At 39.5% G+C, this 27,482-nt stretch overlaps 1 protein-coding gene and 1 pseudogene across 5 annotated transcripts; both read right to left on the minus strand.

Annotated features, from left to right (window-relative positions):
* Nucleotides 1–3,611: 3,611 nt before the first annotated feature.
* On the minus strand, nucleotides 3,612–27,265 carry LOC105054096 (uncharacterized). Of its 5 annotated transcripts, XM_073245486.1 has the most exons (10): nucleotides 27,069–27,265; nucleotides 26,869–26,992; nucleotides 24,409–24,756; nucleotides 10,404–10,444; nucleotides 10,109–10,300; nucleotides 6,353–6,599; nucleotides 6,044–6,128; nucleotides 5,689–5,743; nucleotides 4,417–4,555; nucleotides 3,612–4,317 (listed from the first exon to the last, which is right to left on the minus strand). In XM_073245486.1, exons 6-10 carry the CDS (start codon nucleotides 6,530–6,532, stop codon nucleotides 4,231–4,233), a joined length of 546 nt encoding a protein of 181 aa, XP_073101587.1. In that variant the 5' UTR covers nucleotides 6,533–6,599; nucleotides 10,109–10,300; nucleotides 10,404–10,444; nucleotides 24,409–24,756; nucleotides 26,869–26,992; nucleotides 27,069–27,265; the 3' UTR covers nucleotides 3,612–4,230. The 5 variants fall into 5 exon arrangements, with proteins under 5 accessions (XP_073101587.1, XP_073101586.1, XP_073101588.1 ...); XM_073245485.1 differs by lacking the exons at nucleotides 10,109–10,300; nucleotides 10,404–10,444; XM_073245487.1 differs by lacking the exons at nucleotides 10,109–10,300; nucleotides 10,404–10,444 and having other exon boundaries at nucleotides 26,869–26,987; nucleotides 27,069–27,253.
* On the minus strand, nucleotides 16,701–18,305 carry LOC105054354 (sex determination protein tasselseed-2-like; annotated as a pseudogene).
* Nucleotides 27,266–27,482: the final 217 nt, after the last annotated feature.

Consider the following 27,482-nt stretch of genomic DNA (forward strand, 5'->3'; position numbering starts at 1 on the left):
GTAATAGGTAGTTATCACTTCGAAGACTAGAATGATCATCTAGTTTTTCCGATAAGTGTGATCTTACAGTAGATATGGAATAATTGTCACAATCCAGAATCTCATTCAAAAAAATTAGTCAAAAGTATTATTTAGATTTTCTATTTCATATAAACATTCAAAATTTTTTCAGTGAATAATCAATATAGGACTAAGTATATACTCGTACGGATTCTCACATACTCCTCTTTAAACCCTAACATCCTCATTAAGCTAAGGATCCAAATCCATATTTTTATTTATAAAAATCATGATTGACTCGTGGTCAACTACATTGAATCCATACTACAGTATCCCCAAATCCACATATATTATGGACTGGATCGACTTTGATATCATTTGTCACAATTCAGAACCTAAGAAAATTAGTCGAAAGAAATTATTTAGATTTTCTAACCTTATATAAGTATCCAAAATCTTTTCAACGAATAATTGATATGGGATCAAATACATGCTCGCACAAATCTTCACAATAATGACAACATTCTCTTTTAGAAAATTCCTTGTTTGATCCGTTCAAGTTGGATCAACCCTAGAGGGAACAAATTTTTTGCTTATTTTGATGCATAATGAGATAAACGGAAAACAATAAGTTGATGATTGGTGAGCCAACCAGACACTTGAGATCAATGTAAAACTAAATGTAAAACTAACAATAATTCATGATGACTGTTACCTGAAGCTATAGCTTATTTTATAAGCAGATTTCCCTGTGCTGTGGAAGTTTTACGATTAATTTTCTTGTCCACAATCCAATTGTTGACCATAATTCATTTAAAAAATTCTGCATACAAGTAATATGGCAAACTAAATGAATAAGACAGAAAGAAAGGAAGAAAAGAAAAGGATAGAATACTTCTCATTTCAAGTTCTCTTCAATGTATTTATTCAGTTTACATCAACAACTTAAAGCATCTTGACCATTTATAGGCCATTTATAGGTTCCTAGCTATTGCTGTTGATCTCCTTGTTTAAGGTCGGATGCTGAGGTGGATGTGGATGAGATGGGACCGCTGCTGGAGCTTCGCCCGGACACCTACAAAATAAGTTCATATCGGAGTGGCATTCTCTGGTGTAGACCCACCGACGCTCAAATCAGGAGATTGGAGAACAGTGAGAGAAGAAAAGAAGTCAAGTGATTGCATACTTTGGAGTGTCCCAATATCTTAATTTATAAGAGAGGAATTTGAGTCGTATTCTTCTCAAAATCCTAATGATTTTGGGATTTATCGTATAGATTGATTCAGAGAAGAATTTTCCTATTACATATGGGAGATTTGATCGCGGAGAAGCTTTTACCTCATCTAGACTTTCCTAATTTGGAGGAAGGATGGATCTGTTGGTGAGAGAAATAATTCGACCATTGTCGATCTAAGATTGGTTGTCCAAGCTGACCTTTAGTAGGTCATCATGACCGAGGTACCGGAGTTCATGGAGCGAATATTTATTCTCTTGTAGAGAGGAATAGATCGGTCAAGTACGAGCTACATCAGATCATCCAAAATTGAGGTTATGGAGATAAATAATCTAGATGTTGATATCCGGATGATCCAAGATAAGTTGGCCGAGGACGATCTAAAATAGATTGTCCGAGGATGAAGAACCGAGGTTCACTGCTGACGGGATATCTGACTTCTTGTCACATCAATATTCGTGTTGAGTCGTCCTTCTTCTATAGCTCGGCCAGAACTGTGAATGTCTTAGCTGAGGTCGAGGTACAGATTTACAACACTAGCTATCATTTTACTTCAAATTTGGCAAGTTCATGGCATCACTTTTTAACTTATACAAATATCTGAAGACACCTTATCTAGATGTCACTAAAATAACATTTGATAATTGCTGGAAGTAGTTGCACAAGCTCTTCCAGCGAAAATGCAAGCCAACAACCTGAGATTCAAGATCTTGTGCATTTGTGGAGCTGTCGTGGCATCAGGCTCCAATACGGTATTGCAGATTGACCAGATCAACTAGTGAATTTATCAAGGTGATGGAATCATCCTCAAGGAAAGAAAAATGCTGAAGAAAATGAGCTGGCTAGTCTAGGAAGGCTTTGCCTAGTGTTTGAGTTTCAAAGGTTAGCCAAGGCCCTGGAACTTATTAAGTCAAAAAATCGCACCCAAAGCAAGGTATTTGGTAATCCCTAGTGCATCCTTATATTAAGTTACTAGGAAAAGTTTGTGAAAAAGAGGCAACTCATGACCACAGTCTCGATGCACATTAGTTCTAGGGGTTGGTGTTTTCTTTTTTTGAAAAAAAAAAAAAAGCCATGGTGGATGGCTCCAGTACACTAACAGGAAAACATTCAAAAGGTGCAGTCAAAAGTGAGGAAAGGACTACCTAATTTTCCTAATCTCAATCTTCTGTTAGGAGAAGTCCCATCAGTTAGAAACAAAAAGTTTCAGATAATTTCTCTCTCGTTCTCATTTTTTATTTTCAAAAAAGATGGATATTTATTAAAAGCAACTGACAACCATCCATCTCTACTGTCGTTCTGCTTCAATAGAAAATTGTAGAGGCTGTGCATGAGTCCCTCAAGTTGCTTCCAACTTGGAGATTTTAGAAGCAAGAGCGGAAATAATTTTCCTATCCAAAAAAAAAAAAAAAGAGCGAAAATATTTTAAGGACAGCTCAAAGTATAAAATTTATTTTATTTATTTTTTTTGGGTACAAAATGGGGTCAGCAGACCCCAAAAGAAGAAAAAGAAACAGAACACCGACCAAACCTGAAGATAATAGTTAGAATACTTTGATGTGATGCATTAAATCCTTCAGCCCATAACCATATGATCAGACTACGATGGCTTGGAGCACCATATTCCCGTTTTCTTGGGGAGACGTGTCTGCATACCCAATAAATATTAAGGATTATAATAGCTTCAGTATTCAAGGTTGATGAGTTAATAATGTTCTTTTAAGTGAGAAGAATCATTATTCTATTAGTACGAACACTGTAGTTATGCGAGATTTTTGGTTCATCAGGCTTAAGGGAAATGGAGCTTTCACACTAACGAGAGGGTCAAGGATCTCGGTCTTCAACACTGGGTTCTTAATGAAGGTCGTAACAAGACCCTGTTGGTGATTCTGCTATCTCCTTTCCTACAAAGAAACACTTCTTTTGGCTTCTCAAGCAGAGCTCCGCAAGTACATACCACAGGTATTTGACACCAAAAATGACGGGCTTATAATCAAAAGACCAAATACTTGTTGGCTGTTTACAATCACATCGACTGATGAAATATTTAAGATACAACGCAGCTCTGACAACCGCTAATCATAGGTCAATGTGCTGTTGGTGCTGCACTTGATGAGAAACCAAGAGAAAGGAAATGAAACCCAAAGGGTTCCAATGATATATCGACATCAGTTAATAGTTCCATGGTCATGCAGAAGGGGATTTGGATACATTACATCCACAGCATATCCCATAAAACAGGCGAGTCTTATATGAACCGGGTCCACGATGCTGAATTCAAGATCAAGAAATCCATGTTCATAGGTTGTATGGCACCGACAACTGAAAGTCGATTACATCACAACCATACAAGAATATAGCAAAATGTAAGCTAACATACCCAAAATTGTGTTTGCATTTTGCTGAGATCAACGAGTCATCAGAGGATGTGAAAAAAAAAAAAAAAAAACACTTTTCTCTACTTGAAATTGAAGGTTTATTAAATATAGAACAAGAGAAGAGAAGGATACATAAAACCATCAGACCCAGTATTTGAACTGCTAAAAGTGACCAAAAAGACAGCCTCCATAGCATCATACCAACACCAATAATCATTAAAAGATATCATGACTCTAAAAGCTTCCATTTTTTGGTAGTGACAATAGACTTTCTTTGCCACTCCCTTTGTGTCATTCCCTTTTTCGTGCCCACAGACAATGGGGATGTTTCTGAAGCATACCTTCTTGAGGCTCAGTATGATGGCAAGCAGCTTTACACCATATGATCGTTTTGAGATTTAATGCAGGCAATGCAGGTTCTTCGCATATGCAGCAAAGTTCTGAAATATGTTTGCTTATGATTGCATTGCACAGGATATAGCACTGCCTGAAAATCAGATATATGAGCCCTTTCTGCACCAATCTCACAGTATATCCATATACGTAAGCATTTCTCTGCAATTTTTTTTTTTTTCTCTTGTCCAGTTCATAGCGTGTCATACATATAGGATGCCAGCTTCAAGAACTGCTTATTTCTTTGCCATTGGTTGCAGCACACAAGGCCTTCCACACTGGAACCAACATTTTCACAGGTGGTTGCAATTCCTGCAGGTTTAGCTCAAGCTCTTTAAAAGTCATAAAATATCCCAAGAATGCTTGATGTATGAAATCGAGCATGCATGGTAAGAGAAAACCATGATTTACCTGGAAAATTAGCAACAGATTCTCTTCGCCACGTAGCATCAAAGCCAAACTCCAGTAACAAGTTACAGGGGTCACGCATTCATTTAATACTGGTCTTAGAATCTTCCCTATGGGGACAAAGCGGTGGATGACTCTCCCACTTAATCAAGGGCAAAGAAGATTAGACAAACCATGTAAAGAGAGAAGTCTGTAAATGCTGCAGATAGTCGCAGATTTAAAACTAGAGCTAGCTTGCATAGGACCGGGTGCTGATTCAAAGAGAAAATCTTAATGTAGACCTAGAGAAGCACTAATGGAAATCAATACCAACATATAGATGTTACAGTACTAATAGCTTTAGAACTAAATGCATAAGAATGAAAGAAGCAGGAATTTTCTCAACTCATATGGCAAGGACAGAATAAGTATTTAATGCAAGTGCTTCATTTTTTGTAGCAAAAAAGCTGAGGACATTATATTTAAATCAGCTAAGCAAAGCATTATAATTAATGTAGGACAAATGAGATTCAAACAAGAAGTGGACAAAGTTGCAGTTGATCTCTATAAGCTCGACCAGATTTAGACTGAATCCACAAAACATATTTAGTTCACCCATCATCAAACTAAAGGGATGTTAAAATGGAGATGTGCCTCCTTATATATATACAAAGACACATAGGAGAAGGATTTTTTTTTTTTAAAAAGTAAATATTTACTATCTATTTAGTCAATCTAAAGAAAAAGCCAAAGGGTGCTCTATACATCGCCGAAATTAAATCCCGTCATCATCTTTTAGGCTATATCATGCATTCACACCAAAGCAAGGCAGTCAATTTAACAATAAGTCAATTACTAATTTTCGATGAGAAATACAGAAACTTGTAAAAAGAGTAAAATTCTTGAAAGCACAAACCTATTAGTTGGGCAAACATAATCTGATTGTAAAAAAAAGGCCTCCATAGACCAAGATCCATCTCCTAGGACCTTTAATCCATAAGTGGGTAGAACAAAGCCTAAGTGGAAGGACAGGAATCCTATAAGAAGGTGCTATGTGAATCAAGAATTCCTAAACTAACTATGCTTTCTTACCAGCCATAGAAATGACAGTGATTATCAAAATATTGTTTAGTAAAGAAGTGTGGAAGATGCACATCCTATAAAACACATTTTCAATCAAAGCATTGAAATTGAAAGAAAAGTATCCATCTAATACCTATAAAGATTAAAAGGAAAGAGAAGGCCAAAGTAAGACAAAACAATTACTATGCAAAGTTCAGCCACATTACAAATTACCTCCAAAAATGAGTTTCAAGCTGCACACCAAATGTTGGCATAATCACCACAGATTCTGCACAAATAAAACAAACTCCCAGAATCACTTAAAGGGATTGCGATAGAAAAATTTATATTATTATAACTAAAAAAAAATAAACCAAAATGAACTTCCAATGATACAAAATTCACACAGCTGACAATTAGGCATGTTGATATATTCGCCACAGTACCAGGTATAATAAAAAAGAATATATCAAATTAACCAATTCTGGCTTCTATTCATGCTCAGTTAATTCAAGCGTGGTGTGATGCAAAGGGTACAGTGAGAAGACTTGTTCTGCAAAACAACCACAAGAAGGTTTCCATATCTCACCTTTTTTAACGGGTTTGTACTGCAAACATTTGGCAAAGAGAACACCAACAAAAATACTCCAAAAAGAGCTGGTAGATAATTCTTCCTGTAAATTAGAAGTCATGTTATACATCAGCATCACAGGCATATACTTGCCCATATGAAGAAGACCATGCCTTTAGAAGTCTTAAATTTATCTTGGTCTCCTACAACGAGAATACCAATCGAAGGACACCAGCCACACAGTTGTATGGAAAATGTGGAGTACAAAATGCTGTAGGATATTGGAAAATTATAAAATAAAAATGCAAAAGAGTAATTACAAGATACCTTCACCAGTAATGAGTAACAGGCATTAGCAAGAAACACGAAGATGCCCACATACGATAAGATAACTCGTGTTTTGCTCTTCTTCACAAAGATATCATGAACATCAATAGCTTGAGAAGGGCCCTTTTGGTCATGATGACTATAACCATAATTTTTATGAGAAAACGAACCCCGCTGCATGCTATATCAGTCAATATGTATCTGGAGTAGGCTACCTCTAGCTTATATAGATACCAAGAGAGACAACCTGCAAAAGCTTAAGATGGATTAAAACTTATATAACATAAATACTTGCCCCATCAAAGCTTACATTAAAGTAGCTTCCTGAATATAAAATGCAATGATACTCCCAGGATAGGATATGCTTGAAAAAAATACTTCACATTTCAAAAATAATAGAATTATGTGAAGTGAGTGTGTGTGTGTGTGTGTGTGTGTAAGAAATACATGCATAAAGTTACAGATATCTCGTAAGTATATCTTATTATAGGAGAGTAGATAAATAAATATAACATTCAAAGCATGAATGCAATATTTTTTTAAGAATAAAAAAATGATTACAAAATTGGCATCCCAATAGATGTGTCGGTTTGCATTAAATAGATGCAACTTGTACAAATTTGGCATCCCAATAGATAAGACTAGATAAGACTTGTCACATGGCATTTTCATGTCATAAAGGCGATGCAGGGATTACCATAAATACAGTATCAGCATCCATGATTGTCAAAGATAACCAGTGACAGGATTTCTTGCATAATATCATAACCTAAGTCACTTTGATGGCATAGAAACATTGAACAAATTCTACAAAAGTGGATATAGGAAGAAGAGAACTATCCTTAACAGGCCTTTAGAAGCTTGCATCTTGGCATGTAGTTAACGTAGAATTTGACATCCTAAAGAGCACAAATTATGAAGAGTTTGAGAGAGGTCCGAGATGAGTTGCGAAGCCAGATTGAGATTCTTACTACAAGGTCTATTTCACTCGTGGTGACCATTGGGAGATCGGTACAGGAATTGTTTCCGCAATTCTACAGACTTCTACTGTCCCTAGGCCCTCTGCACCAGTTTCGGGACCTCCTAGACAGCTTGGACCATCCATTTCTCAGTCATTCACCAGAGTAGGACCCTCTAGTAGGATCAAGAGCCACAGAGGTTGTTCATCAACCCATCACAGCCCTTACTAGCACATTTCTTTAGACTATTCATCTGATTGTGATTAGGATTCTACTAGTTGTATGTTACCAAATAGAAACATAAATTCCAAAAGGGGAAGCAGGTCCTTTAATTTGCCCTACTTGAATGTTGCTAGGGCTGAGTTTCAATAAGCAATTAATGAATTAAACTTAGAGGGAACAGCTAATACATTTATCACTAAAGTTCCTTCTTAAATTGAAAATGTGTCTCGAAAGATTGTTGAAATCATGGTTCCACATTTGACATCTCTCAAGAAACATATCTATGAAACCCAATATAAGCAGCTGAGATTTTAGAGAATAGTGAATCATTTCTTCATATCTAATGGAGATACCAAACACCTATGACTGTAGAAGAACAAGTTGGGTTGAACCCCTAGCTTAAAAATGCCAACCATTAGCATAGGAAAAATTTTGTGTTTGCATTTGTGCATGCATCTTTGACCATCAAAAGAAGGTAGTCTTCAGTCAACCATATAAATCTCCAAGCAATTGACTGTTCAATTTTCTATAAACAGACTTTCCAAGACAAAAGCCTTTCCACATTGACGACTCCAACATAAGCACACCATCATCAACATGCCTGATACTGCAAATTCCATTGCAATATACTCAAAGACCTCCTTACCAGAAGCATAACCATGCTCCTGCATCCCTCCCAAAGCTTCAGCCTCATAATTAAAAGCTTATAAGATTTCATAGATGACCTGCATCCCACTTTTCAGCATGAGGAGATCCAGAACTACACAAAGGCTCAACAAATGAAGTACTCATCCCAGCACCAGCAAACCTCCCAAACACAACTCATCAAACATTTCAAGAGCGACCGCCACTCTTCAAACTTTCTGAAGAGCAATTGTCAAATTGTTAAAGAGTATCAATGTTCAGCAAACAGTTCTTTTTGGACATATCCTTATAATATTCAAAGCATTTCTCTAAATCTCTAACAGAAATAAAATCAGAAACCAGTGTATTATAGGTCATGGTTATCAGGAATCCAGCCTTTTCTCGTCCATCTTGTAAGAGACATTATAAGAATCATCTCTCCACCCAACATTTCCTAATGCCTCAATACAGTGACTGGATGCAACAGGATCAGCACTCAACCAATCAGTCATCATCTCAGCCGCAACAACCATCTGCCTTGTCAACTCATTCAACGATTGGATTATCTGACATGTTATGAATGGGTACTTCCTTTGATTGTGTTAAAAAAAGAGCCTGCAACCTAGAAATGAGACCAACTCAGAGACTTCAACAATACATTGAAAAAGTCCAAATCACATTCAGCCCCAACCTCTTCCAATCTTTTTAAAAATTGAATTGCTTGGAAAATAACCGGCCCTTACCAAGCTATGCATTGGGATCTCCAAAGTTTCTAAATCGACTTCTATTCTAATGTTCTTCATATGGAACAAGATTTCTTTCAGAAACCAAAAAAAGATTCCTTCCACCCAAACAAGTCGGCATTACCATCAATGCACTGTCCAAATTTTCCCTATTCAGTACATAAGCAAAGATTTGCCCCTCCACGCAAGAGGAGACAATCACAAACGCGAGTTTTCATCAATTCTTCGGCTAGTTTCTCAATAAAAGCGCAAGGATTCAAGGGTTTAGGATCGACAGAGAAGAGATCGAAGAGTTCTTCATAAATAAATCGTTCAGATGGCGCGGTGGCTCATTTCCAGTGGGTCTGGGACGGTTACAGGGTACCCAAAGAGTCGTCGAGGAGATCTACGGAGAGAAAATGAGGGAAGAAAGATGGAGAGAAGGGAAGAGAAGGTACCTGGTTCCATGGAAGGTGCGGAAAAAAACTAGAAATCTTAGGGCTCGCGACGCCATGCGAGGAGAGAAAGAGAGATCAATCGCAAGGTGGACGTATCTTGAGCCGCATATCTATTGTCTCATCAAATAGATGTCCGAGCCTAACATATCTTGAACCGCATTCACACTTTGATGTGAAAAATCCATCATCAAAAAGACCAATAGGGTGCGGGAGTAGGGCTAGCAATCAGCAAGTTAAGTCAGGTTCGAGTCAGGTTGATCTCACATATCAAGGCCCATATGTCATGATCCAAATTTGAGAGATCCATTTAGGGCTCAAGCCTATTTAGCAGGGCTCTATATTCAATTGATACATTATTTTTCATAATTTTTTCTGACCATTGGTACTATAACTCATCTCTTCTTTTAGGCTTAAACCATTGAATCTATGAATCTCAGATTCTAGTCTCCTGCCAAAAATACTTCGATAAGAGAACCTCTCATACAGGTCCATCCTTCAACTCTAAGCATTGGCAACCATACAGACCTCAGCTTAGTTTGGGCCACCGATCTCAATCTGATCTCAAAAACCTACAATAATACATATTGTTGCTGTTCGTTTGGACTAGAACAGAAAGAGAATGCCTGATCTTTGTGCAGAGAGTGCTGGAGTAACCTGCAAACAAAGTTTGAGTAGGAGATTCTTTTATGCGAAGATTTTTCAACATTCAAGTCAGATTCCAAGAACAAAGAGAACAGCAATGAGTTCTTCGAGATGGAGCACTTAACTTACTTTGATCATCGAGACTTTGGTGATTTATAAAAAATATCATCAGATAGCTGATTGAACAGCTGTGAGATCCTGCAATCCCGAGATTGCAGGCCGTTCAACATGCCATAGTGGGCGAGGTACTTCCGTCCTCAATCGCTCCCACGAAATCAAAAAAGTTGGTTATGCTTGAGCCCATCGACTCGAGATGGACAGCTGTAATACATATTCGAAAATTGATGGAATGAGACTATGAAAAGCTGGTCGAGACAAATAACCCGTGCAACATACTAGAGATAAATAGCTCTACTTTACGTACCTTAATTCTGTGTTTGCATTGACGATTGCGTGGATAGCCCACTGATCAGAGATATCAATGACAACAAGTCAGGTAAGGAGGTCTTTAAGTATATTACAATGAAATTTGCAGTATCAGGCATGTTGATAATGGTGTGCTTATGTTGGAGTCATCAATGTGGAAAGACTTTTGTCTTGAAAAGTCTGTTTATAAAAAACTGAACAGCCAATTGCTTGGAGATTTATATGATTGACGGAAGACTACCTTCTTTTGATGGTCAAAGATGCATGCACAAATGCAAACACAAAACTTTTCCTATGCTAATGTTTCGCATTTTTAAGCTAGGGGTTCAACCCAACTTGTTCTTCTACAGTCATAGGTGGTCGGTATCTCCATTAGATATGAAGAAATGATTCACTATTCTCTAAAATCTCAACTGCTTATGTTGGATTTCATAGATATGTTTCTTGAGAGATGTCAAATGTGGAACCATGATTTCAACAATCTTTCGAGACATTTTCAATTTAAGAAGGAACTTTAGTGATAAATATATTAGCTATACCCTCCAAGTTTAATTCATTAATTGCTTAATGAAACTCAGCCATAGCAACATTCAAGTAGGGCAAACTAAAGGACCTGCTTCCCCTTTTGGAATTTATGTTTCTATTCAGTAACGTACAGCTAGTAGAATCCTAATCACAATCAGATGAATAATCTAAAGAAATATGCTGGTAAGGGCTATGATGGGTTGATGAACAACCTCTGTGGCTCCTGATCCTACTAGAGGGTCCTACTCTGATGAATGGCTGAGAAATGGATGGTCCAAGCTGTCTAGGAGGTCCCGAAACTGGTGCAGAGGGCCTAGGGGCAGTAGAAGTCTGTAAAATTGCGGAAACAATTTCTATACCGATCTCCCAATGATCACCACGAGTGAAATAGTCCTTGCAGTAAGAACCTCAATCAGGCTTCGCAACTCATCTCGGACCTCTCTCAAACTCTCCATAATTTGTGCTCTTTAGAATGTCAAATTCTATGTTAACTGTATGCCAAGATGCAAGCTTCTAAAGGCCTGTTAAGGATAGTTCTCTTCTTCCTATACCCACTTTTGCAGAATTTGTTCAATGTTTCTATGCAATCAAAGTGACTTAGTTTATGATATTATGCAAGAAATCATGTCACTGGTTATCTTTGACAATCATGGATGCTGATATTGTATTTATGATGATCCTCAAGTCCATTTTTTGAAAAAATAATTGATTAAGAACCTATCCATAGATGCATATGGGTTGATCGAGCCAATCCTCAGGCTTGTATGCAATTTATGTAGATTCTGGTACCCGCTAAGAAATTAAGATAATTCCTCAAATTGAAAGTAGAGGCTACCAATTCAACTAAAATAGTGAGAGAACCTTTAGACTAAAGTCCAAGTCTTTAGGCTTAATCAATTCATAAACATAGAGTTCTTGTGTTTTTCTTTCAGTTATGACTAGATGTCCGTTGCTCCATTCACTGTTTGACAGTGACTTATAGGATCCAACTTTGATAATTAATATCGGAAGTTGCAAATAGTTCTAAAGCACGAAAAGATCCTACATATGATTATGAATCCAGCACCTAAAGTTTTCACATCTAACACATATGATGCGATCAAAGGCACTTATCAAAAGTGGCCAAATGATCATATCACCGTGGGAGTTATTGGGAGCAGCAAAGAACACGAATTTAATTGAAAATTCGATGATGCTCAGTGAAAAAATTCTTCAAAGGATGAAAGAGTTCTTTCGCACCTCTGAAGATGTATCTTCAATGGGAAACAATCCCTTGAGAAAAAAAAAGATGCAAAAAATCATGCTTGGACTGAAGAGCCCGAACTGATAAAAGAGTCTAAGATTAATCTAGTCTGGTAGAGTCTCTTGATCCGAACAGACTAAGAAAGAAAAATCAGCAAAGGATTGCTGAACAAGATATTTATATGATAACACCTTATAATTTCTCTATCTGTGACACTACTACCAGGATATTGAATATCAGAAGTCCATGCAAATTATTGCAATGACTTCAGATTAGTAGAAAGTTTGAAAATTGCAAGACGTTCCTAAACATTGGAGTTGGAAGCTATGTTCCAATCTTGGTTTTAAGAATCATCAAGTCTATTTTCAATTCCAACAATGTCGTTTTAGTGATAGTCACTATTGTCTAATGCTTTTGTGATATCATTATGAATGATGTCAAAATCATGTGGACAACTGAAAAATGATATTTATGAATAGTCACAGCTTGTTAGTGTATTGTACACAATCAAACAAACTCTTAAATAGATAATGTCATAGAAGCCTATCTTTGACAGTTTAGGCTCGGTCATTAAACAAGAATAGGATCAACAAGAGATAATTCTCAAAGTCAATGATTGTGAATCATTGTCAACCTGTAAATCTTATCTTTTTAGTAAGATGATCAAATCACCTTTTGTTGGAAAAGATGAACAAACCAATAATGTTCATGAAAGGATAGTTTTGACCATAGCAATTGATCTCTCTTCCTCTCCTCCCATGATGTTCATTTTAGCTCCAATGTTTATATTTTCTATCAATTTTTGTATGAAAAGAGGAATCGAACTTTGTTAGATATAGTTCGATCCACTAGAGGTTTGCTAGTCTACCTAAAGTTATGTTTTAAAGACAACTTGATATGTGCTTAAGAATATTTTGGGCAAATTGATTACCAAAAACTCCATATGAGATATGGACCAGATTAATTCGATGCTCTCTTATCTTAGGATTTGGAGTGTCAAACTTATGTGAAATATTCACAAATCGATTAGCTTGGATCTTGATCTGATAAATGTTATTTTAGGAATATTTCTTCTACTTTCCTGATGGATATGAGAAGTTCATAAATCTTAAGACATTCTTTTTGAAAAAGAAGTCACTTGATGAAGGAACTGATGCCATTAACAGCAAGCTTGGTGAAGCTTGATAGATAGAGGAATTGACTTTGACACAAACCAACAGAACCGGACTTAATTAGATCAAATTCGAAGCTCGATGTAAAGGTATCTTTGAGTAGATATGGTAGAATACCATATCAACCGAATAGATACTTTAGTTTCTAGGTTCGAGATGAAGATTTGATCTCCCATACGGATGTAATATAGAAATCTAACTTTAAAAAGTGGCTTGGAGCCATTAGATCTAAAATAAAATCCATGAAGATTGATGATGTATGGATATTCGTTGATTCACTTGAAGGGATAAGACCCATAGGGTGTGAGTGAATTTTAGATGGATAAGAGGCACAAACGGAAAGATGGAGACCTATTAATTCTGTCCGATTGTCAAAGGATGTGCCGCACAAAAAATTACGGTCAACCGTGCCCTAATTCCCCACAAACTACAAATTTTAAATTTATTTAAAATAGTTAAATAAAGTATCGAAAATCCTCAACCCAAATATAATGATATTGCACAAAAAAAAGAAAAATCTCAATATAAATATATAAGGAGAGGGAAGGCTATAAACACCGTAGTTTTACATCACATAATATCATCGATGATCTTAACTAGCAATGCATTTAATAAAAACAGTGACAAATAATACCAGCTCCAGCATCCAAATCGAATCCGTTCTGATGTTATTGCCTACCTGTAAGATAAAGTACAGTGATTAACCTTTTTTACTTTTTTTGTTTTGTTGACCATTGGTGACCAATCGAAGACCCACATGTGCTCCAGGAACGGAACTTCCTAAGAACCCCACCCCCTCCCCCTCCCCCCCCCCAAGTCCCAACCCATCAACACCTATTACTTCCTCACTAGCAGACACCACCCTCCCCCAATATATATACTATGTAACCAACAATGCTAGCACCCAACACCCCTCCAAATCTCTCCCCTCAACGGACAGTATGACTATTGTGAAAGTGATGCCGGAGCAAAACCATCCAGGGATCCCCCTTCTGGGCTGGGAAACTGGCTCTCCCCAGCACAAAAGGTACCCTTCTTAGTAGATTTCTAGTGTTCATTTTAGCTAAGGAATGACCAATATTGTCACGCATGAACTCTGGTATCATAGTCTTTAATTTGTTGTCGCCTCCTCCAATTATCGAATCTCGAATCTTATTAATATAAATATATGTACTATGGCTTGGTCAATCTGCAATATCGTATTGGAGTCTGATACCATGACAGCTCCACAAATGTACAAGATCTTGAATTCTCAGGTTGTTGGCTTGCATTTTTGCTGGAAGAGCTTGTGCAGCTACTTCCAGCAATTATCAAATATTATTTTAGTGGCATCTAGACAAGGTGTCTTCAGACATTTGTATAAGTTAAAAAGTGATACCATGAACTTGCGAAATTTGAAGTAAAATGATAGCTAGTGTTGTAAATCTGTACCTCGGCCTCAGCCGAGACGTTCACAGTTCTGGCCGAGCTATAGAAGAAGGATGACTCAACACAAATATAGATGTGACGAGAAGTCAGATATCCCGTCAGCAGTGAACCTCGGTTCTTCATCCTCGAACAATCTATTTTAGACCGTCCTCGGCCAACTTATCTTGGATCACCCAGATATCAACATCTAGATTACCTATCTCCATAACCTCAGCTTTGGATGATCTGATGTAGCTCGTACTCGATCGATCTATTCCTCTCTACAAGAGGATAAGTATTCACTCCATGAACTCCAGTACCTTGGTCATGATGACCTACTGAAGGTCAGCTTGGACAACCAATCCTAAATCGGCAATGGCCGAATTATTTCTCTCACCAACAGATCCATCCTTCCTCCAAATTAAGAAAGTCCAAATGAGGTAAAAAATTCTCTGCGATCAAATCTCCCATACGTAATAGGAAAATTCTTCTCTGAATCAATCTATACGACAAATTCGAAAATCATCAGGATTTCGAGACGAATACGACTCAAATTCCTCTTTTATAAATTAAGATATCGGGACACTCCAAGGTATGCAATCACTTGACTCCTTTTCTTCTCTCAATGTTCTCCAATCTCCTGATTTGAGCATCGGTGGGTCTACACCAGAGAATGCCACTCCGATATGAACTTATTTTATAGGTGTCCGGGCGAAGCTCCAGCAGCGGTCCCATCTCATCCACATCCGCCTCAGCGTCCGACCTCAGACAGGGAGATCAACAGCAATAGCTAGGAACCTATAAATGGCCTATAAATGGTCAAGATGCTTTAAGTTGTTGATGTAAACTGAATAAATACACCGAAGAGAACTTGAAATGAAAAGTATTCTGTCTTTTCCTTTTCTTCCTTTCTTCCTGTCTTCTCCATTTAGTTTGCCATGTTACTTGTATGCAAAATTTTTTTAAATGAATTATGGTCAACAATCGGATTGTGGACAAGGAAATTAACCGTAAAACTTCCACAGCACAGGGAAATCTGCTTATAAAATAAGCTATGGCTGCAGGTAACAGTCATCATGAATTAATGTTAGTTTTACATTTAGTTTTACATTGCTCTCAAGTGTCTGGTTGGCTCACCAATCATCAACCTATTGTTTTCCATTTATCTCATTATGCATCAAAATAAGCAAAAAATTTGTTCCCTCTAGGGTTGATCCAACTTGAACGGATCAAACAAGCAATTCTCTAAAAGAGAATGTCGTCATTATTGTGAAGATTTGTGCAAGCGTGTATTTGATCCCATATCAGTTATTCGTTGAAAAGATCTTGAATACTTATACAAGGTTAGAAAATCTAAATAAATTTATACGACTAATCTTTTTAGATGAGATTCTGAATTGTGACAAATGATATCAAAATCGATCCGGTCCATAATCTATGTGGATTAAGGGATACTGTAGTATGGATTCAATGTAGTTGACCACGAGCCAATCATGATTTTTATGAATAAAAATATGGATTTGGATCCTTAGCTTGATGAGGATATTAAGGCTTAAAGAGGAGTATGTAAAAATCCGTACGAGTATATACTTAGTCCTATATTGGTTATTCACTAAAAAAATCTTGAATGCTTATACGAAATAGAAAATCTAAATAATACTTTTGGCTAGTCTTTTTGGATGAGATTCTGGGTTGTGACAATTACTCCATATCTACTGCAAGATCACACTTACCGAAAAAACTAGACGATCATTCATGAAGCCTAATAGTCTAGTCTTCAAAGTGGTAACTACCTATTACTCATTAGGAATTGGATTTCGTTCCATCAAAATCATATGAAAATACTACTAAGATTCCACTTTGCAAATGAAACCAGAGAAAAAGATGGGAATCTGTGCTTGTGTAGAGACTTGCAATTTTTTTTTCCCCTTTTGTAAGAAATCATAAATGAAGTTGGAAATAGAGTTTCTTCTATTGAAACAAACCCATTGCTCCTTAAATAAGGTTTTTTGGGAATCATTCATCCTAACTACAATCCGATAAGATTTCTTGAGGTGGTGACACCTCCATCCAACACAAGGTTGTGCCCACTGACATACTTGGCCTCGTCGCTCGCCAGGTACAGCACCGCCTCGACGACATCCCTCGCCGTCAGCGTCGGCCCTTTGAGATTCGTCAGCCCCCTCACGAACTCCATCTTCTCCCCGTCCTCGCTCGGACTCCCGAGATCCACCCCCTCCTCGCCGTCCCGCCATGCGTCCACCAGCATGCAGGTGGCCACCCCGAACGGCGAGACAGTTCACTCGGATCCCCCGCGCCCCTAGCTCGCATGCGGCATTCTTGGTGAGCCCCACCAGTGCGTGCTTCGACGCCGTGTATGCGTGCAGGCCCATCCCCCCATCACCCCGGCCACGCTCGCCACCGACACAATGCTCCCGGCCCAATCCCCCGCCACCATTGCCCGTGCCGCGTGCTTTATCCCCAACGGCGCGCCCCGCATATTGACGTGCATCACCTGGTCCAGCTCGTCGGCGTCGAGTGCCATGATGCTCTTGGCCGCGCGTGCCTGTCGGCCGAGCACACCGACGTTGTTGATGAGGACGTCGAGCCGCCCGTAGCGCCCCAGGGTGCGGTCCACCAGCCGCTCGACGTCGGGCTCGAAGCCGACGTTGCAGTGGACGAAGGTGGCCAATCGGGCGAGCGAGGCAGCCTCGCTCGCCAGGGACTCGCCGACGGAGTCCTCCATGTCGGCGATGACAACCTTGGCGCCGTGCCGGACGAAGAGGCGGACGGTGACCTCACCGATGCCGCAAGTGCCGCCCATCACGATGGCCACCTTTCCTTCCAGTCTATAGACAAAAAGAAAGCCATCAATCTTTGCGCACAAAATATTCTGGCTACACCACAACGTTTTTTCTTACCTATAAATATTCCTAGGTATATTATATATGTATATGGAAAGGTGGATGATCAACCTTAGTATTTCATAATTAATTGCTATTTAGATTTTGAATTTGTAGTTTGATCATAAACATGCTATGCATAATGTTGTTTATTATTGAATTGGTATATGCATTATACAAAATTAAGTAGCTTGACATATTTTTAGGCGTCGTGTATGCAGCTAGATCCTTCCTTTATTCTACTAGTTAAGCAATAAGTTAAAAAAGATATGTTATCATACCTTCTCAGCTCTGTAATTTGCATTTGCATGCCATTAGAGCTGAGCCTCCAGTTGCTGCTAGTTCCGACTTTGACCTATTATTCTTATTTCTCTCATTTAGTTCTTGCATACTATTTGTTCATGACTACCATTAGTTGAAGGAACTTACTTTTCCAAAAAAAGGATATTTAGTTAACATGATTCATTTGTTTCCAAGCTGGTGAAGATATATTGTCTGGTGAGTGATTGTAGCACTCCTCAATAGTTTTATACTTTTGGAAAACAACTCTTCTAAGGGTCCACATCCAATTGGAATAGTTGGTCTTAACATATAAGTCAAATATTTCCTTTACTTCTTCCTCAGGACAAGTGTATATAAAGCCAATTTTCTTGAACTACAAAAATAAAGTCTTCACTTCTTTTTCTCATTATTTGTGATGGATCTTAATTCTAATCACAAATGTAGTATCATTTTGACAATTAATAGTAACGACTGATTTTCACCCTCACTAATAAGGTTTTAAACAACATTATGATGGAAAAATATACTATTTGTAAGGAAATCTTAATATAGTCAGTGATGTACTGAGATTTCCATGACTAACAATGATGACTAACTTTGATCCTCATAAATAGGATACTTTCAAAGTAAATTTTATGTTTCTAGTGATGTCCTATTAGAAATAACATATTTTTTATGAGGACAGAGATTCATTTATCATTAGTAAATTGGTATTTTTTTCAAAAAAATATTAGTGATGAAAAAATCAGAAATTTGTGATAGTATTTTAAGATAGTCATAAATTGATATGCTCTTATCACTAGAACGATCAAAGATACTATTTTTACTGAACTCCTAGTTTTGTATAATAGGATGAGTCGGATTGATCCATAGAGATCTTAGGCAGTTGTGTTTGGAACATAAAGCAAGAAAAAATTCAAAATTTTATGTGCATTGAAATCAGTGTTTAAAAAAAAACTTTAGAAACTAGATAAATAAAGAAAATAAATTCTAAATTAATGGCCTATTAGGTGGAGTTTATATACAGCTAGCTATCTTCCCCATGCTCGACTAGGAGAAGGCCTCTTAGAGCCATCGAGGAATCCTAGGAAGAGCCCTATAAATCCCCTTCCCTCCTCCATGGCCAGCCACGACGAGCATCAAGTTCTCCCTTCTCTTTCTCTCAAATTTTTTCATTGAAACTGCTGATACCGTCTTCGTGTTCGCCTCAAATTGTTGCCGAAAATCTCATCGGAGTTGAAGGTAAACCCCGACCCTCCTTCCTCTCTTCCTTCCCCTCCTTTTCATGACTTCGTGCACCCTCGCCGGCCGTTGGGCATGTCGAAAAATCCACAAATCAACAGGACCTGTTCTGCCCTATTCGGTTGAGTTTCTCTTTTTCGAACACCAGCGCCGCCACCCATGGGGCCTCACCTTGAAATCATGGCCCTCGACCTCCTTATGACCCTCCATGACAAGATCATGGCCGTCAGCAAGCGGCCAATGGCCAAAACGAAAAAAAATCCTTGGATCCCTTTTTTTTTGGGCCTTTCCCATGTTTTTCCCACTGGCCGATCCTTGTCGCTGGTCGTCCTTTGCTCCGTCACTGTTGATTAGTCACCACCGTCGGTCGCCACTGTCGGACCACCGATCATGCCGCCACAGTTGTCAGACCACGGGCAAACATGCCTCAGGTCCTTCCCCGTTCGGCCAAGAAGAGGAAAAGAAGAAAGAAAAGAAGAAGAAAAAAGAAGAAAAGAAAAAGAAGGAAAAAAAAAGAAAGAATTTTCTCTCTCCTCTCTCCCCCTCTTTCTTTCTTTTTTCTTCTCTTCTTTCTCTCTTTCTTTCTCTAGAATTTTTCTCTCTAAAAATTTTCTCTCTCTAAGAAGACCTATAGATCCGGTATCAAGCCATCTTTCCTCCTAGGGACCTATAATCTCGAATCGATTTAGTGCTCGGGTGGTTTATCAGATTGGTCATCCAGTCAATCATTTTCTTTTATTATTTAATTTTATCGAATATATGGTTATACCATAGAATAGGTAAAAGTCATTCCCCATAATTACCTTTTCGGCCTATTCACTCTTTAATCTACCCAACATGCGACGGTGTAATTTTGTCCTTGTTATAAAATTCAAATCTGACACAAAGGGCTAGAACTGGGCTCGGACTGGACCCGCAACAATTCAGGCCAGGCTTGGGCCAAAATATAAGACCCATTTGTGTTTCGGGCCAAACTCGGGCATACCTTTGGCCCGATTCGAGCCCAAGCCCCAGCCCAAATTTTAGCCCAATCAAAAGCCCCAATATCCGACTCGAGCTCAGTTCCCTACTAAAATTGGTTCAATCCGATCAGTCAATTAGCCGGTTAGCTTTGGCTAATTGCTTTAGTCAATTAGCCCAAATATAAGGCTTAATGTCATCTGTTCGTTCGTCACTTCATCTCCAACTCGAAGAGCCCCATGTCCGTTAAAATTCCTATTCCCATCTTCCGATCTTTTGTCTTCCCCCGTCGTCCATCGTCGATGCTGGTCTTCCATCTTACCCCATCAGCCATCACTAGTCTTCCATCGAAGAAACTACTGGTGAGGAAGGGGCGAAAAAAGCAATCCACGATGGTGGGCGAAAAGCCGACAACGTGGAGGTGGGTGGAGATGGGGGACTCAGGGGCGGAGAGGAGGATGAAGTCCAGGAGGAAGGCAGCTCGAAGGCGGGTGAGGTCAATGAGGAGCTTGACAGAGAGGGAGCCAATGGGGTTGGGGAGGGAGGCGAGGGCATGGGGCGGCGGCAGGAGGGGTCAGCAATGCGATGGAAGCGATGCGCATGGTAGACGAGGGCACGGGGGTAAAAAGGGCAGAGGTGAAGGGAGGGGTAGTCGAGGAGGCGGCGGGCCTTCGGGTAGAAGGTGAGGAAGATATAGAAGCCGCAATCGAGGAGGAAGCTGTCGAGGGAGTCAGTGCGGATGCAATTGCCAACGACATCGAAGGCCTTAAGGAGGAAGGGGACGAAGGAGGTGGCGAGGTGGGTTGTGGCGGCGAGGCTGGCTCTAAACCAGGTACTCATGATGGAGGGGGAGGAAAAACAGAGCATGCATGGGGAGAAGGGGGAGGAATTTGGGCGAAAGAGGACTGATAGAGTGGGGGGAGTCATGGGGTATCAACGAGAGGACAAGTGTAACGACGCATTGCAAAGAGTGAGAGTGGATCATTAGGAGGTTGGTTCCTTATCCTATTCTAAAATATTATGAGAATTTTGATAAATTACTAGCAGATATCTGCAAGATGTTTTACTCAACAGTCTCAACCAGATTTGAGCCGAGCTCGGGCTCGGGCCAGCTCGATTGGGTTCGAACCAGGCTCGAGCTCAGACCGGGCTCGGGATCGAGCCTTAAATTATAAACATTTTTGGTCCCAAGCCCAACCCAAAGTCCAAAAAAATATTTCGGACCGGGCTCGGGTAGGGGTTGTGGCTCGACCTAGCCCCGACCCATTTCTAGCCCTACACAAAGTCAGATGCGCACTAATCCCTTTGCACTTATCCCTTCACCAAAATCTCTCTCTTTCCTCGTATAAGCCCTGTTCCTCCATGGTAGAAGGTCCAAACCACCAATTTCTATTCCACCATGTAAACATAGCCAAACATCATAACTTATCTCCACCTCCATAGTTCATACGATCTCCACCATTGTTTGTTCTTCCACATGATGGCCAAGATGAAATGTCACATTTGGCTTGAGAAAAAAAAAAGCTTTACCATGGAATAAGTAAAAGTCATTCCCCATAATTACCTTTTTGGCCTATTCTCTCTTTAATCTACCCAAAATGCGGCGGTGTAATTTTGTCCTTCTTATAAAATTCAAATCTGACACAAAGGGCTAGAACTGGGCTCGGGCTGGGCCCGCAACAATTCAAGCCAGGCTTGGGCCTAAATATAAGACTCATTTGTCTTTCGGGCCAAGCTCGAGCATACCTTTGGCCCGGTCTGAGCCCAAGCCCCAGCCCAAATTTCAGCCCAATCAAAAGCCCAAATATCCGACTCGAGCTCAGTTCCCTACTCAAATTGGTTCAGTCCGATCAGTCAATTAACAGGTTAGCTTTAGCTAATTGCTTTAGTCAATTAGCCCAAATAAAAGGCTTAATGTCATCTGTTCGTTCGTCACTTCATCTCCAACTCGAAGAGCCCGTGTCCATTAAAATCCCTCTTCCGATCTTCCGATCTTTCATCTTCCCCCGTCGTCCATTGTCCATGCTGGTCTTCCATCTTACCCCATCAGCCATCACTGGTCTTCTGTCGAAGAAACTGCTGGTGAGGAAGGGGCGGAAAAAGCAATCCATGATGGTGGATGAAAAGCCGACGACGTGGAGGTCGGTGGAGATGGGGGACTCAAGGGCAGAGAGGATGGAGTCCAAGAGGAAGGCGGCTCGAAGGCGAGTGAGGCCAACGAGGAGCTTGACAGGGAGAGAGCCGATGGGGTTGGAGAGGGACGCGAGGGCGTGGGGGCGGCGGCAAAAGGGGTCAGCAATATGATGGAAGCGACGTGTGTGGTAGACGAGGGCATGGGGGTAGAAAGGGCAGAGGTGAAGAAAGGGGTAGTCGAGGAGGCGGCGGGCCTCCGGGTAGAAGGTGAGGAAGATATAAAAGCCATGATCGAGGAAGCTGTCGAGGGAGTCAGTGCGAATGCAACCGCCAACGACATCGAAGGCCTCAAGGAGGAAGAGGACGAAGGAGGTGGCGAGGTGGGTTGTGGCGGCGAGGCTGGCGCTAAGCTGGGTACTCATGATGGAGGGGAAGGAGGAATAGAGCGTGCATGGGGAGAAGGGGGAGGAATTTGGGCGAAAGAGGACTAGTAGAGTGGGAGGAAGAGTCATGGGGTATCGATGAGAGGACAAATGTAGCAACGCATTGCAAAGGGTGAAAGTGGATCATTGGGAGGTTGGTTCCTTATTCAATTCTAAAATATTATAAGAATTTTGATAAATCACTAGCAAATATCTGCAAGATGTTTTACTCAACAGTCTCAACTAGATTCAAGCCGGACTCGGGCTCGGGCCAGCTCGATCGGGTTCGAACCAGGCTCGGGCTCGGGCCTTAAATTATAAACATTTTTGGTCCCAAGCCCAACCCAAAGTCCAAAAAAATATTTCAGACCGAGCTCGGGTAGGGATTGTGGCTCGGCCTAGCCCAGCCCATTTCTAGCCCTACACAAAGTCAGATGCGCTCTAATCCCTTTGCACTTATCCCTTCACCAAAATCTCCCTCTTTCCTCGTATAAGCCCTGTTCCTCTACGGTAGAAGGTCCAAACTACCAATTTCTATTCCACCATCTAAACATAGCCAAACATCATAACTTATCTCCACCTCCATAGTTCATACGATCTCCACCATTGTTTGTTCTTCCACATGATGGCCAAGATAAAATGTCACATTTGGCTTGAGAAAAGAAATGCTTCAGATCAATACCCATTCCCTATTTCCAATCCAATTGTTTACAAGTCAATGTGGCACTCCAAGAATGATCCAATCCAACCCAACACTCACCTATCCCTAGCATACTGCACCAATCTTCAATTGCTGCACAGGACGAAGAAGGGAATGGATAGAATGATGATTGGTAACAATAACTCTTCTATCTTTTCTTTTATCGTATGTGGTGCAAGTTCAGAGGCTATATCCAGCTGCCTCTTAGTGCACACCCCTTGGTTGGATTATCTCAAAATTTCTGCGCATTGACAAATAAAAGAGGTTCACAACTAAAAGAAGAAGGGTGCCAACTATATTTGTCACAAAGGGAAAACTTTGTTCCACCTGACTGCTTAAAAGGTTATAGAGAAGACATTCCTTATGGGGCACACTGATGCTGTACATTAAAGTGATTCATTCATCCTTCTATCAATTCTAAACAAATGTGCGACATTGATATCCCTCATTTTATGTAGGCAAAGCAATTTGTATTACAGAAAAGCTAACTGCAAGGTGAACTGGTTAGCACATTTAAATAGAGCGCCTCAAACAGACCAAGACTGAAGTTTTATACGGAATATCAATTTGCTCCAGTTTCAGAATTTGACACAGAAATATGTATAATGTAAATATAATTTTAGTGACCCATCACCACTTGATTAAACAAGAAAAAAAAATCATTTCAGGCCTGTGAATTACAGAATGGATTTTGAGATTCAAATGAATTATCAGATCTCTTGAGGTGTATGGCTGTTCAACTTTCAACTTTCAACTTTGCAACAGATATAAATGCACCATAGGAGATATGGCTTTAAAACAACCATCTTCCCACCCACATGCATTGCAAATAGTGAATTTAACAGTGGAAATAAAGGCAAGCACTAAAGCTATCATACAACGGCTGGTTTCAGTTGGTCCTAAATGAACGAATGGAAGAAAATGCAACAGGAATAATTTCCACAGTGCACAAGATGGACACGGGGCATGCAAAAATTTTTATCTTAATTAATCATGCAAAGATATAAAATTTACCTTAGCTGAGCAATTGAATTCTGCAAGTCAATGGGATGGAACTCATGGTTGCCTCCTGACTGATGGTGAGACACGATCGCCAGCCTTTGCACCTATACCAAGTCCCGCCTCGCATCCACTTCACTCACTAAAGAAGCCTTGAAAGAGTTTCTCCAAACTCTCACGTGTTACAGAAGCCAAAGAGAATGAAGAGATGGAGGATGAAAAACAAGTCAATTCTACTGCTCAAGAGGCTGGCCCCCTCTACCCATTTATAGAGAAGAGAGGGAGGCCAAAAGGTATGTGCACCACCTTTTTAATCTCTTTCTCCTAGTCAGGATTCTGATTGTGATGATGTTTATAATTCTCCTGCACATGAAAAAAGTGTGCTCTTAACTGAATAACTGAAAATAAACAATATGAAATAAGTAAAGAAGGATGGAGAATGAGATAAAAGAAGATGTGACATTTCTCAAGTGATTGTATGCAAAACACTTGCTCTAAGGTCCAAAGAATTATAAATAATAGACCTGGATTCATTTTTGTTAAATATTGTGCTGTACTTCTTAAGTTGCTCAAAACTCTGCAGTTTCACCCAATATTGGAAGCAAGAAAGAAAGAAACAGAAAGAGACTCTATCCTAATGCCTAAGCCAACATAAAAAAATACAACTGGAAGTGCTGCAAATAGTGATAAGATCATCTCACCCAAATAATCAACCAACAAGTTTTGTTTTTATCTAAAATCAACAAATGTATCAAAGTCTATATATGAGCCATTAAGGAGATAAGATGAATTTGACGAATAGCAACTGTGTTCTGATTAAAAATAATTCTACCAAAGGAAGAAACTTGAAAAACAAAAAGAAGATGCACGTGAAAAAGATAAGGACCTGGATGCAAAACTTGTTCATCTCTGCGTTGCGCATATATGGTTTGGTGCAAAATCATGCCTAACTAAACATGTAGATACTCATTAAAAGGTAACAGGAAAAACGAAAGACCAACTGAAATGTATAATTTCTTGGCCTCCACAACATTATCAAACAAAAATCAATTTTCAGGTAGTCTTACAATGACTTGACATAACTGAACTCATTCTCATTTTTTATATTCTTCTGAATCAAGAGGCAACCCAAGTTAGGCAGGAAAAAAAACATATAACTATAAAATGTTCAGAATTTGAAGTTGCAGTAATCAAGCAAACAAATGAACAGCCAAGTTGGATGATCACACTTCATTGTATAACAACGGTTATATACATGAATTTGGGATGACTCGCAAGGGCTAAATTTCATGACTAGAAAAGTTTTTTAAAACGTTGAAATGTAAACAAAATTCAGAAAGTTTCTGAAATTGTTTGTGAAATACCAGGGAAGTGAAGATCAAGATTCATCATAAAAATTACCAAGAATATCGCAGAAGCATTCTCCTTTGCTGACTCTGTGGAAAATCAAGAAAAGTTTCTTGGTATAGAATGCAGGAAAAACTAAAGAACTTTTTTTTATACTAGCAGATATTTCTATTACTAAACAAATCAAAAACCCATTAGCTATAGGACACAACGACACAACGCATGAAGCAAAGATTGTTGAAATCGCAACCTCTAAGCAGATTGCATAACTTGCTTTTAATAGAGTCAACAGATGAATCTACACATATCTCAAGATATCGTAATTTTGTTTCACTATAAATTATCTCCAACGCTCAGAGAAAACAAAAAGACTTAAAAATCAAGTATATTGCCAACAAACAATAATCACTTAAACATTAGCTAGCTGCATGTGATGTGGAATATTTATTTTTTAAAAAAACACAAAAACAAATACAAAGAGATGATATCATGATGCCAAGCGTTCTTAGAAATGCCCCAGATATGAGAAGCCATGAATTTTCTGAACTGGCAAGTGGTAAACACTTTTTGGCCACAAAGTAATCTGCGACGTAGGAGATAGAAAGCAATGATATATTTTAACCGACAGGATGACCAGTTTTTGCATTTTTCTCATGGAAATAACTCCTGTTCATCCACGAGGTGTTGATGGCATGGGTAAAGAGTGGAATTATATCGCCTATGCGTGTGTGTGTGTGTGTTACAGACGTGATAGATACCATAGAAAAAGGGTGCAATCTGCACACAAACAAATTGAACTTTGATTTCGGATCAAGGGACAAAATCCCTTATCCTTAAAGGCAATGCAAACAAAAAGGCTCACGCTTTAAACCAACAGAAGTCACAGCGCTACGATTCCACATATGTCAGACCCAAAAAAGAGGTCTTTTTGATTCATAACCTCAGATTGACCTTTCCCGTATCCTTCCATGTCAAAAAGCCCTCTCTTTCTAAAAGAGTTTCATATAACTGAAGCAAGAGAGATGACACTATGCAGAGATAAACCGCCCATATCGACCAAAAGATGTAAAATTCTCCAGAGAAGAACAGAGGGTGAAATAAAAATTAAAAGAAAGATGAGAAATCTACCAGATGAATTTCATGTCGATGCGATCTGCCCTTCCATCTCCGCCGAAGATCCCCTCCAGCTCCGCCTAGCGAGTATCGTGGTCGAATTTCCGCAGAACACCGGGCTCATCCTTCCAAGTCTGACCTAACAAAACCACCAAAAGCCCTAAATCCAGAGGCGACAAATATGGGGAACAAGAAACAGCGAAAAGAAAACCTACATCGATGCCAGACGCGGCGAAAAACCATTGCACCACAACCCAAGATCCACAAAGATTATCCTCGAGAAGAGACTCGGAGAAATTTATCAAACACTAACCCTGGGGACGAGAGGGGGGTGCGCAGAGCGAAATATCGTACCCTGATCGGGGGAGCGTAGAAACCCTAAGACAAAGGGGGAAAAAACAAAATGTCGTACGAGATCGTTTAAATAGGAGACGTGGGGGTGGCGACCCTGCAAGTTAGGCTCGCTTAAACCGTAATGATTCTCTTACCAAATTTGTTAGGACTTGGGACACAAATACAAGATCTAAAACCTAATTTATAGCGAATCCAGACGCAACTCACTGTTAGCACCCTTTTTTTTTAATGCTGGCTTTTTGACAAACATGTGGTCGCTTTGCCAAGGATGCACT

Source organism: Elaeis guineensis, chromosome 11, assembly GCF_000442705.2.
Source record: "Elaeis guineensis isolate ETL-2024a chromosome 11, EG11, whole genome shotgun sequence".
NCBI lineage: Eukaryota > Viridiplantae > Streptophyta > Magnoliopsida > Arecales > Arecaceae > Elaeis > Elaeis guineensis.